Below are 16,918 nucleotides of genomic sequence, written 5' to 3'. Positions count from 1 at the left end.
GACTTCATCAAGGTGTGTTTTGGGTTGGGCTCGTAACACACGTACGACGCGGATACGCGCGTGAGGGTCCGGATCAGCCGGTCGGTTTCTTTGGCTCGGACGGCCGTTCAAGGGGGAACCGGGGCCCGCGGGCCGGTCACAGGCGTCCGCCGGTAATGTGTCGGTGACGGAGGCTCTTTCATCCGGTGTCGGAGGAGGTGAACATGCCGCTCGGTGGTGCGTTAAGGGTCCTGCTGCTCCTGCTCAGCGGGGCGTCTGCAGGTACGTTCCTAAACTTAAAATCACAACTGGGTATTTCATCTAAATAGTTGTAAATAGTTTGGCATGTTTGTGTTTAGCCGCTAAAGGTGTGAATGTGTGTGATTTAATAATTTTAATAATAATAATAAATGTTTGTATACTACCATCAAACTGGACGACTTAAACCTCGTAGTTATGTTCAGTCTAGATTTGTAAGTATTGGAAACAGAATTTCTGTTATTTGTGTTCCAGCAGCAACTGATAATAATTTCCCAGAATAAAGGGATCAATTACTCACAAACTGTGTTTCATAACGAGGGAAACATCCCGTAAAAGGAAAAGGAGGGGAAATGTGCTCCTTAAAACGTGACAGATGATGGATTCACATTTTACACTTTACAGATGTTACGTACAACATATTTTAATTGAGAAGTTCATAAGAACATTTTTCAGAAGAACATTTTATAATCCGCTTAATAAGTAACCAAACAGAAATCAGAAGTGCATTAAGTGCAGGGATTAAAATAAGAGTGGGTGAGGATGATGTCTGCAATGCTGCAGGGCAGGAAGGTGCTTCAATGTAACAGGAAGCATTTAAAGGAGTGTCCCTGAGTAACACTTTTGGGAAAATGGTGTGTGTTTTTCCTGCTCTAACGAGTAAGAGAAACGTGTCCCCAAAGATATGATTTGATCTGCTCTGATGTGTGATGTCTGTAATTCCTTCGTTTCACCAGTGCTTGTTTCTGCATCTCTGGCTTTTACGGAGTCATCAGAGGAAACTTATAAAAAGAAGCATAATGACAAATTAACCTTAAATAACTATATACAAGGAATAAGTTACGTCATACCTCCGTCAGTGCTGGCCATACGGGATCAATGAGCTAATAATAACCGTTTTCTTTGTATTCCCCCGAGCGACTTTACTACCTGAAACCGTATAGACGCTCAAAAACGTCCCTTGAGCAGAAGTAGAAGTAAAACCCAGGTTCCCTGCTGATGTCTCCTGTTCTCCTGCAGTGGCGCCGCCACGAGGCCTGAAGGTGACCTGCCACAACCAGCAGGTGACGGTCAGCTGGGAGAAGAGCGAGCGGGGGGCCAGCTACAGGGTGCACGTCGACGGCAGCGCGGGGTGAGACTCCAGATGCAGCTTTGTCCACTGGGATTCATTCATTCATTTAAAGGAGTGGTTTGAATGTTTCCAGTGAGAATCAAACCCACTTTGATTCTGCTGTTGTATGAAAGGATTAATCATCATGTGCATCTTTTACATTTAAGATACTGTTGTTTGGATTTACCTGTTGACTATTTGCATATCAATCATCTCATAGTCAATAGATACAATAAGAGGACTGACATTTAAATGGTGAGTGCTGGAATGTTTTGTATAATACTAATAATATAATTACACATTTAAGGGAGCAGGTGGACAATACTACGGAGAACCAGTACGATCTGACCCCCTTCGTCTGGGCCTCTGAGGACCGCTACCTGGGCTACCATTACGTCACCGTGACGACACTAGAGGGAGGCAACCAGTCCGAGCCGAATTGTTCGAATTGTTCGTTCACCTTTAACTCTTTAAAACTGGCTGATCTGAATTGTAAGTGACACGTAATCCATGGAGATCTGATGTGCAGGAGGTGTCCAACATGCGGCCCGCGGGACATACAAGTTGACGCTCTCTTCTCAGGTAAATTAGACTTTAACCCCGTGGACCTGAAAGAGAGCGACTCTGGGGCCACGTTGAGTTTCCAGAACCCCCTCTATAGAGCGCTGAACAGAACCGCCCGGTCGGGTTTGCCCAGCTTTAGATTCACCGCCACCTTCAATGGTGTAAGTAAAATAACGGTTAATTACTGTCGATTCCTTCACCCCAAAGCAACAGTTCAAATGAGTCACTCCCTTTAGTAGAAGTATCAAGTAAACGTTGGCGCTGACCCGCTTCGGTTCCGTGTCTTTCAGAGAAACTTCAGCCGCTCGTGCGACGCCACAGAGGACGTCTGCAGGCTGCTGCTGCTGCCCGGGTCGTCCTCAGGAGACACGTGCGTGTCGAAGCTTACAGGGGAGCTGGTCAGTGAGAACGCCGTCGGCCGGGTTCTCTTCAGAGAGGTGGGACCCGTCTGTGCCCGTGGCTCTACTGGTGAGTCTGAACTGGGAGGAGGCGGAGCTTCTCCTCAAATGCATCGCTTCTTGTTTGTAGCATCTATGCCTGGTGAGAACCTCGTATCTCTAAAGAAGAAGCTGTTTGAGAGTTTATTTGCTGAAGAAGACGGATAAAGGATCATTTCATCCTTCGGTTTATCACATCTGGAGATACGAGCTTTTCACTGGACAGAGAGGAACATCTGAAGAGTCACAAGTTCCATGAATGGCCTTGGAGCTTAAATGTGTCTTTGTGGATGTCAGAGCTGGACGTCCTGGCGCTGTCTCTGATGCTGCTCCTCTTCTTCGTCGTCACCTCTGTGGTGACCGTCCTCATCTGCAGAGCGAAAGCCTGGACCATGAAGGGGGACCCGGCAAAGACTCCCGTAAGGACTCCAAATGGCCCAAAAATCCATCTGCGCTTGTAATTACGTGGCTTTTGTTGTTCTCTTAAACCCTTTTTCTCTTTGTCCGTCTTCTCGTCCACGCAGATCTCACTGGTGCTGAGCCCCCACGAGGGGGACATGAGGTACGTCCTCGTTCCCCGCGAGGACGTCAGCCCCGTCACAGTGACGGAGAACCACATCTGCGAAAACCCCTCTGTCGGCTCTGAGGAGGACCTCCAGCTGGGCGCCTGCACTAATTACCTCCCCCTGGTGGGGGGGCTCACGGGGGACGACTCGGAGGACGACTCGGAGGACGACTCGGAGGACGACTCTGAGGACGACTCTGAGGAAACGGAGAGCGCTTCGATGGACTTGGCGCACTACGACCGCAGGCAGACGCTGGAGGTGGACATGGGCGATGGAGACGTTGCCACGGGTTACGGCAACCGGGGACAATGATTTATGAGAGTTCTCGAGGGGGGCGTTTTGGGCTCGGGAGGCACCGGACCCCCCCCCTGAGGATGCCTTTTGGTTTGTTTGGTCAACGGTTTTTGGGATCAAATCTGCAGTCTGTGTGAAGTCTGAGGAGATTTTCAAGTAGCTCAGAAGCGTCGCTGCTTTTTTGTAAAACACAGTTGAACCAAAGACTTTTTCCTGCATGGATTTAATCAGGCAGCTTAAGGGGAGACCGTCGTAATATTTGTGTCACTGTGCCAAAATAAATTTAAGGTTTTAGAAATACTGTTTTACAAATTTCGCAGGGACGATTTCTTCGGTAGAAAGTAGTTCCATCCCACAGATGCTCTCTATGGCACTGCGCTTTTTTTTGCAAGCGGCCTGTTTTTTATATGTCAAAACTGTAAATAAATGCACTAATTGCTGTACTGTCAGAAGTGTGTGTTTGGCACTGAGGTCCTCGGCGCATTACCTTCCTGATCTTTATCTTTATTACCTTGACGGCTACAGAAGAATGTGTTACGCATATGTGGAAATCCTCTTTGATGTATCAATGGAGGATTGTGTTTGACGTGCAGTAAAATGTATGAAGAGGACGGTGGAGGATGGTTGGTGTGATGCACGTTCGTTAGAGGAAGTCAAGAGTCACCTGGTAAAAATTCACCAATTTAGGAAAGATTTAGGAAAAAAAGGCTAATGGAAATGTATGTAAATGTGCTTAGCAACTAACGTAATTAAAACAAATGAATTACAATAATTAAACACAACCGTAGAATCAAAGAATATTAATTATTTTAAAACATGTTATATTGGACGTCCCTTGGGTCAAAGGCCAGCTTTGGGATGAGCTTCTTCACCTGTTGAGTAATCGTTGCTGATGAGGGAAAATACAAAGAACAACAACGGTTTTTATACAACGGGCAAAGTGAGAATACATTACATTACATCAAATGTAATGTCCATTTCTCAGCTGCTGATGGCGACAAACACAAACAACAGGTTTTCTCTCAGTTCTCAGGTAATGGTTAACCTGCAAAAAAGGTTTTCTCATTCATCGATGCATATTTTGATTGTATTTACTTTTCGTTCTAGTGCGTCGTAGTAAAATCACTATTCAATGAAAATGATGCATACATTTAAATCCATAGCAAATGTCTACATATAGATATCTATATCGCTTTGGAGAGAGTCACGAACACCTTGATGGCGTCACTTCCGGGGACTTCATCAAGGTGTGTTTTGGGTTGGGCTCACAACACACGTACGACGCGGATACGCGCGTGCGGGTCCGGATCAGCCGGTCTGTTTCTTTGGCTCGGACGGCCGTTCAGAGGGGAACCGGGGCCCGCGGGCCGGTCACAGGCGTCCGCCGGTAATGTGTCGGTGACGGAGGCTCTTTCATCCGGTGTCGGAGGAGGTGAACATGCCGCTCGGTGGTGCGTTCAGGGTCCTGCTGCTCCTGCTCAGCGGGGCGTCTGCAGGTACGTTCCTAAACTTAAAATCACAACTGGCTTTTTTAATCTAAATAGTTGTAAATAGTTTGGCATGTTTGTGTTTAGCCCCTAAAGGTGTGAATGTGTGTGATTTAATTCTGGCTTAGACTAAAGGTTTGAATGTGTGTTGGACCTTATTTAAAGCAATAATAAATGTGAGTATATACTACCGTCAAACTGGACGACTTAAACCTCGTAGTTATGTTCAGTCTAGATTTGTAAGTATTGGAAACAGAATTTCTGTTATTTGTGTTCCAGCAGCAACTGATAATAATTTCCCAAAATAAAGGGATCAATTACTCACAAACTGTGTTTCATAACGAGAGAATGACTGGAAACAATCCCGTGAAACTCTTACATTGTTAAATGCTTTCTTTGGTCAACGGTCAACATGTTTTTTGGCCATATTTCTCTGAATATGTCAACTAGTTTTATGACAATTCAACCAGATAATGCATTGGAGAATATGAGTCACAGGTACATGGATGGAAAGCTTGACATGTGTTCAGGGTCCAGAGGTTGTTTATGGGGCATTTTATAATCATCCGCCTAATAAGTAACCAAGTAAAACATATATAAAAAAACACATATATATATTATCCCCAGGAACATGATAAAGTAAATTGTTGTGGTGTTTCTCACCTTTCACCTGGACAGCTCCTTTAATCAGACGAGTCGTAAAGCAAAAGTGGTGCAATGTGACGTCTTTGTTTGCGGAGCCCAATATGAAATCACTTTACAATCAAATTCAGATAAGGTTGATTGAATTAGATCAAGATGATTCTTTTTTTCCGACCATTTGATCAAATTAAATCGTGACTCCAATTCTTTTTAAGAAACTTCTGTAAACCCGACGAGATCAATCAAAATATCCCGCATCATTCTGAAAAGCTCTTTGGGGTTACAAAACCTATTAAGAACACTTTAAAAGAGAGTTTTGAAGTCTCATTTTCTGACTGCCAGGCAAAGTTAAAATAAGGTGAGGATGATGTCTGGAATGCTGCAGGGCGGGAAGGTGCTGCTGTTGTTCTTCAGCCACCATGTGACGGACAGGTGTCCCTGCGTAACACTATTGGGAAATGGTGTGTTTTTTTTCCCGCTGTACCGAGTAAGAGAAACATGTCCGCACAGATGTGCTTTGATCTGCTCTGATGTGTGATGACGTCATACCTCCGTCAGTGCTGGACATACGGGATCAATGAGCTCCTAATAACCGTTTTCTTTGTATTCCCCCGAGAGACTTTACTACCTGAAACCGTATAGAAGTAAAACCGTATAGAAGTAAAACCGTATAGAAGTAAAACCCAGGTTCCCTGCTGATGTCTCCTGTTCTCCTGCAGTGGCGCCGCCACAAGGCCTGAAGGTGACCTGCCACAACCAGCAGGTGATGGTCAGCTGGGAGAAGAGCGAGCAGGGGGCCAGCTACAGGGTGCACGTCGACGGCAGCGCGGGGTGAGACTCCAGATGCAGCTTTGTCCACTGGGATTCATTCATTCATTTAAAGGAGTGGTTTGAATGTTTCCAGTGAGAATCAAACCCACTTTGATTCTGCTGTTGTATGAAAGGATTAATCATCATGTGCATCTTTTACATTTAAGATACTGTTGTTTGGATTTACCTGTTGACTATTTGCATATCAATCATCTCATAGTCAATAGATACAATAAGAGGACTGACATTTAAACGGTGGGTGCTGGAATGTTTTGTATAATACTAATAATATAATTACACATTTAAGGGAGCAGGTGGACAATACTACGGAGAACCAGTACGATCTGACCCCCTTCGTCTGGGCCTCTGAGGACCGCTACCTGGGCTACCATCACGTCACCGTGACGACACTAGAGGGAGGCAACCAGTCCGAGCCAAATTGTTCGAATTGTTCGTTCACCTTTAACTCTTTAAAACTGGCTCATCTGAAGTGTAAGTGACACGTAATCCATGGAGATCTGATGTGTAGGAGGTGTCCAACATGCGGCCCGCGGGGCTGGAACCTTCTGCCCCGCGAGTGTATGTAGTTCAAACTAGAAAATGCATTTCCTGCTGAAAATGCGTTGGAATGCATAAAGCTGAAATTAATTTCAGAGAGTTGCTTAAAGTACATAAATGAAACAAGCTGAAATTATTCTAAACATTGCTGAAAGAATAGAAATAGAAGAAGCTGAAATACATTTAAAAATTGATGAAAATACAGAAATGAGAAAAGCTGTATTTTTTCAAATTCATTCAGAACTAATAAAGCTGAAATTAATTTAAACTTTGCTGAAAGAATACAAATAGGAAAAGCTGAGAATTAAAAAATACATTTTTGTAGTAATATAAGGTTTAGTACTACTGGTACTAGCAGTAGAAGAAGTAAGTACTAGTTTCACTAGTATTTGAAAGCAGCACCAGTAACTAACATTCACACACTGTAGTCACAGCTAGAGGAGCAATGCTGGGATTAAATGTCTTGCCCAACGACACAATGACATGCAGGTTAGCCAGGCCTGGGATCAGGCCAACAACCCTCTGATTGGAGGACGGCCGCGATCCCCACTCACCCACAGTCGCCCTAAGCTAAGAAAACCTAAGACGTTATTAATTCATGGGCCTCATCAAACATTACAGTAAGAATTCCCTCCACTTGGGTTGAAATACTAGTAGTACTAGTAATATTAGTAGTAGTAAAAGTCATATAGTTATAATACCAGTTGAAATACTAGAAGTACTACTAGAAGTACTAGAAATATTAGTAGTGGTTGTAGTACTATTTGAAAGAGCAATAAGTATTCAACGAAACAGCTGTATCATAAGCTTCATGGTTAAATTACAGATGATCATTGCAGCTTTTATTTTGAAATGATGGTATTGGGTGAGTGGGTGGGGGGTTGAGAGACAGAATATATTAATAGGCCTCATCAAACATTACAGTAAGAACTCCCTCCATGGGGTGTTGTTTTGAAATGATGAGAGAAGGTGGAGAGAAGGAGGTCATGTCAGGCTGCACTAATCAGCTAATAAGGATCAGCTGTGAGTCACAGACAGAGCCGCAGCTAGTTGCTGTGACAACGGAGCAGGTGCAGTCAGTAACGAGCTCACAGGGGCAGACAGACAGTGAGTTACTGAGAATCCACACCTCAAACAAATGGCCTTTGGAGCGAAACTATTTGGAGTATCCAAAAAATAATTTGATTGAGACACAAGACTCTACCGAACGCATGAGTGTAGTTTTCATGAGTGTAGTTTTCATGTGTTTTAAAACTGCTCATAGAGCAGTTTTAAAACATGTGCCTTGTTTTTTTTTTTGTTTAAATATGTCAAGAGATTTGTACTGAAGCCTATGGGGCTTGAGAGAGACTTTGTCTCACTCTCAGGCTTCTCACGCAAAAAGTAAATAAATGTGAGATTCCATACTCTGAGTCCGACCAGCACAAGCACGGCATCGTTTTAATCAAGAAATGAAGCCTGGAAAGTGAATATTGTGGCTGTAAAATGAAACGGAGCAGATTTTTTTTTTTACCGGATTCTGACTCCACACTCTTTCTGGAACATTCCAAAGCTCCACTCTAACTTAGAAACGGACCCGAAAACTAATGAAACATAATTAGTGATTATGAATAAAGTTTTAATAGATATCAACAAGCTGTTTTGTTTTATAAAGTTGTTAACACTTTAAAGTTTAAATGGTGTCTCTAGCTGAAAGATTGGAAAAGCTAAAAAAGTTTAAATTTGAAGTTTTGGGGGGATTTGAAAATGAACTCCATTGGAAACCATGTTAAAAAAGTTCATTTTAATTTATATTAATTAAATTATAAGAGCTAAAAAACAACTGAAGAGTCATTGCCCCCCTCTCCTGAAGGAGCTGAACATTTTAATATTTGAATGGTCTTAATATCTGAAAGTTTGAAGGAGTTTAAAGGTGCGGCGGGAGAAGTAGAAGAAAAATAAGTTGATTTAAAGATTCGAAGAACAATACTTGGAATGCATCAATGCATTCCAACAACTAGAGAAGATGAATGGACATAAAAGTTGACTTTCTCTTCTCAGGTGAATTGGACTTCCCCCCCGTGGACCTGAAAGAGAGCGACTCTGGGGCCACGTTGAGTTTCCAGAACCCCCTCTTCTTCTACAGAGAGCTGAAGAAAGCCGCCAGGTCGGGTTTGCCCACCTTTAGATTCACCGCCACCTCCAATGGTGTAAGTAAAATAACGGTTAATTACCGCATTTGGAGGACCTTGTTTTATTTGTTTATTTTCTTGAGGTCTATTCCTTCAACCCCAAAGCAACAGTTCAAATGAGTCACTCCCTTTAGTAGAAGTATCAAGTAAACGTTGGCGCTGACCCGCTTCGGTTCCGTGTCTTTCAGAGCGACTTGATTGGCTCGTGCGACGCCACAGAGGACGTCTGCAGGCTGCTGCTGCTGCCCGGGTCGTCCTCAGGAGACACGTGCGTGTCGAAGCTTACAGGGGAGCTGGTCAGTGAGAACGGCGTCGGCTGGGTTCTCTTCAGAGAGGTGGGACCCATCTGTGCCCGTGGCTCTACTGGTGAGTCTGAACTGGGAGGAGGCGGAGCTTCTCCTCAAATGCAGAGCTTCTTGTTTGTAGCATCTCTGCCTGGTGAGAACCTCGTATCTCTAAAGAAGAAGCTGTTTGAGAGTTTATTTGCTGAAGAAGACGGATAAAGCATCATTTCATCCTTCGGTTTATCACATCTGGAGATACGAGGTTTTCACTGGACAGAGAGGAACATCTGAAGAGTCACAAGTTCCATGAATGGCCTTGGAGCTTAAATGTGTCTTTGTGGATGTCAGAGCTGGACGTCCTGGCGCTGTCTCTGATGCTGCTCCTCTTCTTCGTCGTCACCTCTGTGGTGACCGTCCTCATCTGCAGAGCGAAAGCCTGGACCATGAAGGGGGACCCGGCAAAGACTCCCGTAAGGACTCCAAATGGCCCAAAAATCCATCTGCGCTTGTAATTACGTGGCTTTTGTTGTTCTCTAAAAACCCTTTTTCTCTTTGTCCGTCCCCCGTCTTCTCGTCCACGCAGATCTCACTGGTGCTGAGCCCCCACGAGGGGGACATGAGGTACGTCCTCGTTCCCCGCGAGGACGTCAGCCCCGTCACAGTGACGGAGAACCACATCCGCAAAAAACCCTGTGTCGGCTCCGAGGAGGACCTCCAGCTGGGCGCCTGCCATCGCTCCCCCTGCCTGGGGGGGGGGCTCTCGGGGGACGACTCTGAGGACGACTCTGAGGAAACGGAGAGCGCTTCGATGGACTTGGCGCACTACGACCGCAGGCAGACGCTGGAGGTGGACATGGGCGATGGAGACGTTGCCACGGGTTACGGCAACCGGGACAATGACTTATGAGAGTTCTCGAGGGGGGCGTTTTGGGCTCTGGGGGCACCGGACCCCCCCCCCCTGAGGATGCCTTTTGGTTTGTTTGGTCAACGGTTTTTGGGAGAAAATCTGCAGTCTGTGTGAAGTCTGAGGAGATTTTCAAGTAGCTCAGAAGCGTCGCTGCTTTTTTGTAAAACACAGTTGAACCAAAGACTTTTTCCTGCATGGATTTAATCAGGCAGCTTAAGGGGAGACCGTCGTAATATTTGTGCCAAATTAAATGAAGATGAAAGTTTAAGAAATGTCTTGCACATTTCTTTCGTGAACTCGTGTGAACTCTTCAATGACGTCCACAGCGAACCGACTCTTTGACGGATGGACAAACGTTCTGCATGAAATTTAAGAAACAAATCATTTGTGCTGAAGTTCCTCTCAGGGATCTGGTTTCACTTGTTGTTAAACTGGTTTCACGACGTCATAAATACCTTTCAGCCTGGCTGACAGCGACACACCTCAGATCAGATCAACCTGCCGAACCGGTGTGGTTTGTTCACTTTTTTTGTACAGATGTGAAAACAGATCTTTATGAAGGGGGGGGGGGTTTGTTCAAAACAATATTGATATTCTTGTGTGAACTCCAAACATGAGGAAATCATAAAGCATCGAAAGAACCGCTCTGACATGAAGGCAGAGTTTTGGCACAATTACCCAAACAAAACGAGAATCTTGAGGAATAGAAAAGTCTTTATTTTGGAGATTTGCTTTCTGACTGACGGCACTTCACACAGAACAAACGTCAATAAAGTTCAGTTATTAACATATTGTTTCATTATTGACCTTTAGAGGAGCAACAATAACTGCTCAAGTGTACACGCACACACACACACACACACACACGTGGAATTGATCCACCGAATCCCTGCAATAAAGAGTATTTCAAGCTCAGCAATACGAGGTGTTCCAGACCTGCCTTCAGTTCACCTGGACTTCAGGCACAGCCACACCTGTGTGTGTCTGTTTAGCAGCTAAATTACGTTTAATTGAGCTGCTTAGAGATCCATCATTTAGCAGAGCTGAGCCGCGGCTAACGCTAATTAGCTTACCTCCCGCTGATTTCAACACAGGTTTGAGATCCACAAGAATAATATGGGTGAATGATTGTTAGACCAGATGTGGTGTTTGTAATTCGGGGGGGAGGAGGAGTCTCGGACACATCTGTCGTTGGAGGTCACATGACGTTGCGCTGCTCGTCTTCAACGCCCCGACGACTCGAGGAGACTCGAGCCTCTTGGCACAGTTTGTGGCTCGTTGTGTCAGCCGAGGAGCAGAGTGTCATCACCCCCCCTCCTCCTCCTCCTTCTCCTCTTCCCCCACCCCACAGTGTCAGCGGAGGCGCTCCGTCACTACAGCTTCAGGCCCGGCGCGTTGGTTCTCAGGTTCACCATCTGCTTCTCCTGCCGCACTTTCTCCTCCTTGAAGGCCACCTTGTTGGCTTTCTTCTCCACCCGCCGCTCCTAGACGAGGCGCAGAGGTTAGGGGTCAAACGTTCGCTACGCACCGCACTCTTTCCTCTTTTGGTGAACATTGAGCTCAGGTTGCCTCTGGAAGACTGGTGTCCTCCTTAATCAACTCCCTGATGATCACGCACAAGAAGTAGCCCCGCCCTAAAAGCACCTTCTGGAGACCCCCTGTGGTGTATCGTCCTCACCTTGCGCTCTTCTTTGACGGCTTGCTTCCTGGCCCTCCTCTCCTCTTTGCTCTCCTCCTTGTCGCGGGGCAGCGTGGAGACGCGCTGCAGGTCCGAGTCGTTGATCAGCGCCATGCGCTCCACCTGCTTGGCCGTGAGGCCTTTGGCCGGGAGGACGTCCAGGGGGATCCCCGTCTTCTGGGACACGCGGATGGGCTTTGTCTGAGGGAAGGTCAAAGGTCATCAGTGATAAACATCACTCTGATTCTGAAGAGCAGAGGGTTCCTGAGAGTACAAAAGAAAGCGCTGTCCTACCTTTGGTGGCTCTTGAATCATTTTGGGTCGGTTGTATATGTTGGAATATGTACCTGAAAACAGGAAACATCCTGCAGTCAGAATGAAGACCATCAACAGTCCGTGACCCAAACATCTCAAAGAAAAACAAGGAACCTGTTTTCTGTACTGAGCTGTAAATGTTGCAAAACTCAAGATGATGAAGACACAAACATTATATCTCACTCTACTTGGGAGCGTTTATGAATAAAAACACCTGACCTTTAAGCTTTATTAAAGAGGACAATCACATAAAATCTCTTTAACGAGTCCAGGATCCAGTGTGGTGAGTCACGACCTCCAATGTTATCAAGAACAGGACTTTTGGACCGGGCCGTTAAATTGAGTCAAAGAGTCCCAGCAATCTATGAGAATGCACAGGTTTGATTGGGTGAGCTGCATCATGTGACTGACGGTGGGTTTCCGGTGCCGTAAAGAGAAGATCATCAATAGGGTTTATGGGTTATAGGTCGAGACCCAAGTCCTCTAGTTTAGGACGTATGCGTATCTTCTTCTCTTGGAGTCAGACGACAAATGAGCCGTTTGTGGACTAATTGTTTTAATTATGCGATTCAGACGGGAATCTGATCGATTTTGAGGACCAAAAGGTGGGAGCGTTATATTTGAGTTTCACCTCTGTACCGAGGAGTCAAAGAGGATTCAAACTCACTGATGATGGTTTCACAATCCCACTTCTCGTCCTGAGCCCTGATGACGATTCTCTCCATCTCTTCCTCTTTGTCCTCGTCGTCTTCATCGTCCTCCTCCTCCTCCTCCTCCTTCAGGACAGGGAGCTCCTTCGGACCCATTTCATCCAGCTTCACGTATCTAAACAAACAAGGCGAGCGTTGGTCAGCTTTGTGCAGCATCACCGGCCACCGGGTGAATAAATCTAGTCCTCACTCTTTGTCCTTCTGGACGAAGTAGTCCTTGATGACCTCCTCCAGGCGCGCGCTGTCCGGCTGGATGCAGCCCTCCAGCTCGGCGTTGTCCAGGGCGCCGATCTCGTCGTCGTCGAACTGCTCGTAGAACTAAAAGGGACGCACGGAGGGACTCGGGTCAGCGGGGGAGGAACCGACACTCAAAGGGGCGCCGGGGGGGGGGGGGGGCCGCGCTGACCTTCTCGAAGCGGTCGTCCAGCAGGGTGAGCTGCTCGTTCCTCCTCATCACGGACGACGTCATCGAGTACTCGGTGAAGCGGCTCTTCGTCTCCTCGTCCATGAACAGGAACTCGCGAGCGCGGCGCTCCTCGTCGCCCGAAAGCCGCCCCCCCCCGGAGCTCAGGCTGCCGTCCTCGTCCGTGTCCTCCTCGTCCGTGTCCTCCCACTCGTCATCGTCGTCGTCCTCTCCGCTGAGAGACAAAGACGCACGACGGGACACTTTTAAAAAGGCAAGTTTAAAATAATGAACCGGGACAAAGACGGATCCGCTGTCGGCTTCTTACTCGCCGGCGCCGCTCGCCGTGTTGGCCCTGGCGATGAAGTCGTCGTCGAGCAGGTTGTCGGGGTCGGCGAAGTCGAAGTCCTCGTCCAGAGCGGCCACGATGTCGGGGTCCATGTCCAGGCGGGGTCCTGCGGGGGGAAACACGCGGACGAGATGATTGAGTCAAACTTCACTTTGAATGAAGACTGTTTGCTTTAGTCCTTACAAATATACCAACAAATGTAGTATATAGTTCTATAGCTGAAAAATACATCATACACAACACTATATACACATCTATAATGATAAGCTTGTTCCTTAAATTATTTAAAAAGGTGCTTATTCAAAAAAAATTGCATCTCTACTCCTGGAAGATCAGGACAATTTAACTCTGTCACAGCGTTTCTCCGTCATTACAAGAGCTTCTTTTCCTTTGTAGTTCCATCTTGAGGTGATGGCGTGTACCTGAGATGGGAGCGGCTTTGTTCAGAAGTCCCACCTCCTCTTCAAACTCCGAGGCGAACACGGAGGACGGCAGGTTGATGGAAGCGGCCTGTGGGTCCTACAGGAGACATTTCACAGCAGCTTTCATGTTAACGCTGTGAAGGATCTACTCGATTACCTTTTGTGTGAATAAAAGATTCAAAGTGGTCAATCCGTAAATTTCAACATTTAGAGGTCTAATTCAAGGAAAGTATTTAAACATCATAATCGCCAGAATTAGTTTCATCTCTACAGTAACTCGACTTACAAGAACGTCCTGGTCTCCATCCTCCGAGCTCTCCTCATCGTCATCGCCATGGAGACGAAGCGCGGTCCTGTCGGCGCGCGGCGGCGGCGCGTCCGCCACCAGCTCGGCGGTGGGCGCCGCCTCCTTCAGGTGCTGCAGGTAGTTGTAGTCGTCATCGAAGAAAACGCCAAACTCCCTCTGCTCCTCGCGCCTCTTGTCCGGCTCGACCTGGGAAACATCGATTAGAAAATAACAATGAAAAGCATTTCAAAGGGGACACTTAAAAGCAACAAAGGGGCGAACGGTCACCTTGTTGGCGTGCAGCAGCACGTGCTGGGGGGCTTTCTCATCTGCAGCCAGAGGGTCCCTCTGACTCCTGTGGACGAGGTGAAAGGTCACGGCCTTCTTCTTCTCGATGAACGACCTCTTCTTTCGGTGAGGCTGAACGAGACAAACAGGAGACCCGGTGAATCTGTGGCCGTCATCTTTGTGTCGAACTTCTGTCCCCCGGTCTGGATCCATCGGTTCGGGTCCAGATGGAAGCAGACGGTTACCTCAGCGGTCTGCTGGTAACTTTATACATTATCGTAACTTAAATCACTTCGTGTTCATCCAACATGGGCCGAATGAACGATGCACGCGGGGAACAATAGAATAAATGAGCAGCGAACCAACAACACAAACGGACACTTAGTTAACGATGTATTCTTTCAACTGTTTTTATTAAAGCACTGGCGTTAGCCGCCGTTAGCTATGAAGGCTAACGTAGGTTAGAAACGTGACTTTACCATGTTGTGATAGAATCTGTTCCGCTGACCTCCGGCTAATCGGGTTTAATGACACGCAAACCTCAAACAACAGGCGGCAGTTATGAGCAAATATCCGTTAAAACGCAGAATCGGTGGTTGTTGTTGATCCACGCTGGGTTCTCCTTCACCATGCTGCTTCTACCATTGCTGGAAAGAACCACTTTGGTGAAACCGGAGGGGGTGTGTAACCGATATAAATCTGATTAATGTGGAAAGCTCACGGGATTAATTTACATATTTCTTGTAATTCGTGATTCAAATAAAAACGTGTATTCGTATTAGTAATGTAATTCATTATGGGATAGGTGTTCCCTCACTGCGCGTGGTTGGTACAGTCCGCCTCTTTCTCTCTTCATGTACCGTTGTTGGACCGACGGTCTATTGGCGCGTTACCGCCACCTGCTGGACAGCCTGTGACTTGAGTGATTATTTAGCAGATTATTTACTTTACTTTACATTACATGTCATTTAGCTGACGCTTTAATCCAAAGCGATTTACAATAAGTGCATTTCAATCATAGAGATACAAACTCAGAAGAACAAGTAACAAGAAAGTACAATTTTCATCAAATAAGCAGTTTCAAAACATGTAATAGAAAAGTGCCATTATTTTTAGGAACTAATTCTGGCGATTATGATGTTTAAATACTTTCCTTATAGAGTCGATTGATGGGGCGGGGGTCGTTAGTTGGTGAGAGCGGAAGAGAGTATGAGACAAAGTAGTGATCAGAGACATGCAGCGGAGTTACAGTGAGGTTTGTTGTAGCGCAGTTCCTAGTGAAGATGTAGTCAAGGTGATTGTCAGCTTTGCGAGTCGGAGGGAAGGGGTTGAGTGATAGTGCAAATGAAGAAAGAAGGAGTATGAGGTCAGATGACTTCTCTGTCGGGATGTTGAAGTCTCCTAGGAGGATGAGCTGAGGGCCAGGGAAGTTGGACAGGACGATGTCCAGTTCTTCCAGGAAATGACCCAAAGAGCCTGATGGTCGGTAGAGGACAACAATGTTTAATTGAACCTGATGAGAACCTGTCCCGCCACCTCTGCCGGTGGGTCTGGGTGTGTGGCTGAAGGAGAAGGCAGAGTGTTCTCCGGTGTGATCCGTGTCTCAGTGAGGGCCAGGAAGTCAAGCGACTGCTGGATGGCAAAAGCCCGAGATGAAGTCTGCCTCGCGAGTGGCTGACTGGCAGTTCCAGAGGCCTCCTGTGACGAGGTGCTGGACGTGTGTGGAGCGGGTGGGGTACGTAAGGGAGGAGGGTTTACGATAGAGAGCAGATCTAGTTCCGACACATCCACACCCTCATTCCCCTCCACGCCTATGCAGAAACTCAAAAGGCATGTGCCATCAAAACATCACTAAGTTCACACCCGGGATATTCCATATCTAATCAGCGCCTGTGGAACGTTTCCTGTTGGTCCAGTTCCATCAACATTCTTACTTTCTCTCAAAGCCTCACCTGAAATCTGCATTCACGCTGATCCTACTGATTATTTTCATTTTAATGTTCCCCATGTTCTATTATCTGATTATTACAAGAACGCTTCAAAACCCAAACAAATTCCTGTTCTATGCTAATTAACTCATTTTTAATTTAATTTGATCTAATTTGATTTAATTTGATTACTGTGCTTATTATTAACATTTTAGCATGTTAGTACTTTTGGTACATTAAATACTTTACTCTGTTTGTTCTTTTTTACAAAACTTTGGTTGCAAGGCTTTTACTGTTAGTAGAATATTTATTTACTTATTATTAAATGATGAGTCCTTCGTCCAATATTACCATGAAAACAATGTTTGATAGACTGAATTTAAAAGAACAACCCACTGAACTCTTCTTAGTTTAAAAAGTAAACCACATGTAATTAACTATTCCTCTGGTCCTGTGAGGCTTAATGTATCC

The 16,918-nt window shown here is 46.0% G+C and overlaps 3 protein-coding genes across 3 annotated transcripts; 2 read left to right on the top strand and 1 right to left on the bottom strand.

Annotated features, from left to right (window-relative positions):
- Positions 1 to 35: 35 nt before the first annotated feature.
- On the top strand, positions 36 to 10,821 carry ifngr1 (interferon gamma receptor 1). Its single transcript, XM_062564397.1, has 14 exons — positions 36 to 261; positions 1,258 to 1,369; positions 1,656 to 1,846; positions 1,931 to 2,073; positions 2,203 to 2,380; positions 2,647 to 2,768; positions 2,874 to 3,173; positions 4,642 to 4,705; positions 6,058 to 6,169; positions 6,456 to 6,640; positions 8,747 to 8,895; positions 9,066 to 9,243; positions 9,510 to 9,631; positions 9,745 to 10,821. The coding sequence occupies exons 1-14, from the start codon at positions 204 to 206 to the stop codon at positions 10,066 to 10,068; spliced, it is 2,238 nt and encodes a 745-aa protein (XP_062420381.1). The 5' UTR covers positions 36 to 203; the 3' UTR covers positions 10,069 to 10,821.
- Positions 1,791 to 3,655, top strand: LOC119217644 (uncharacterized). Its single transcript, XM_062564575.1, has 4 exons — positions 1,791 to 2,073; positions 2,203 to 2,380; positions 2,647 to 2,768; positions 2,874 to 3,655. The coding sequence occupies exons 1-4, from the start codon at positions 1,870 to 1,872 to the stop codon at positions 3,225 to 3,227; spliced, it is 858 nt and encodes a 285-aa protein (XP_062420559.1). The 5' UTR covers positions 1,791 to 1,869; the 3' UTR covers positions 3,228 to 3,655.
- On the bottom strand, positions 10,792 to 15,266 carry ltv1 (LTV1 ribosome biogenesis factor). The gene is made up of 11 exons (XM_037472059.2): positions 14,999 to 15,266; positions 14,520 to 14,651; positions 14,232 to 14,438; positions 13,946 to 14,042; positions 13,503 to 13,629; positions 13,178 to 13,409; positions 12,962 to 13,089; positions 12,729 to 12,886; positions 12,041 to 12,093; positions 11,747 to 11,947; positions 10,792 to 11,552 (listed from the first exon to the last, which is right to left on the bottom strand). Exons 1-11 carry the CDS (start codon positions 14,999 to 15,001, stop codon positions 11,442 to 11,444), a joined length of 1,449 nt encoding a protein of 482 aa, XP_037327956.2. The 5' UTR covers positions 15,002 to 15,266; the 3' UTR covers positions 10,792 to 11,441.
- Between the last annotated feature and the right edge of the window lie 1,652 nt (positions 15,267 to 16,918).

Source organism: Pungitius pungitius, chromosome 9 (assembly GCF_949316345.1).
Source record: "Pungitius pungitius chromosome 9, fPunPun2.1, whole genome shotgun sequence".
NCBI lineage: Eukaryota > Metazoa > Chordata > Actinopteri > Perciformes > Gasterosteidae > Pungitius > Pungitius pungitius.
Note: the sequence above shows the minus strand (reverse complement) of the source record. Positions and strands in the feature narration are given on the sequence as shown.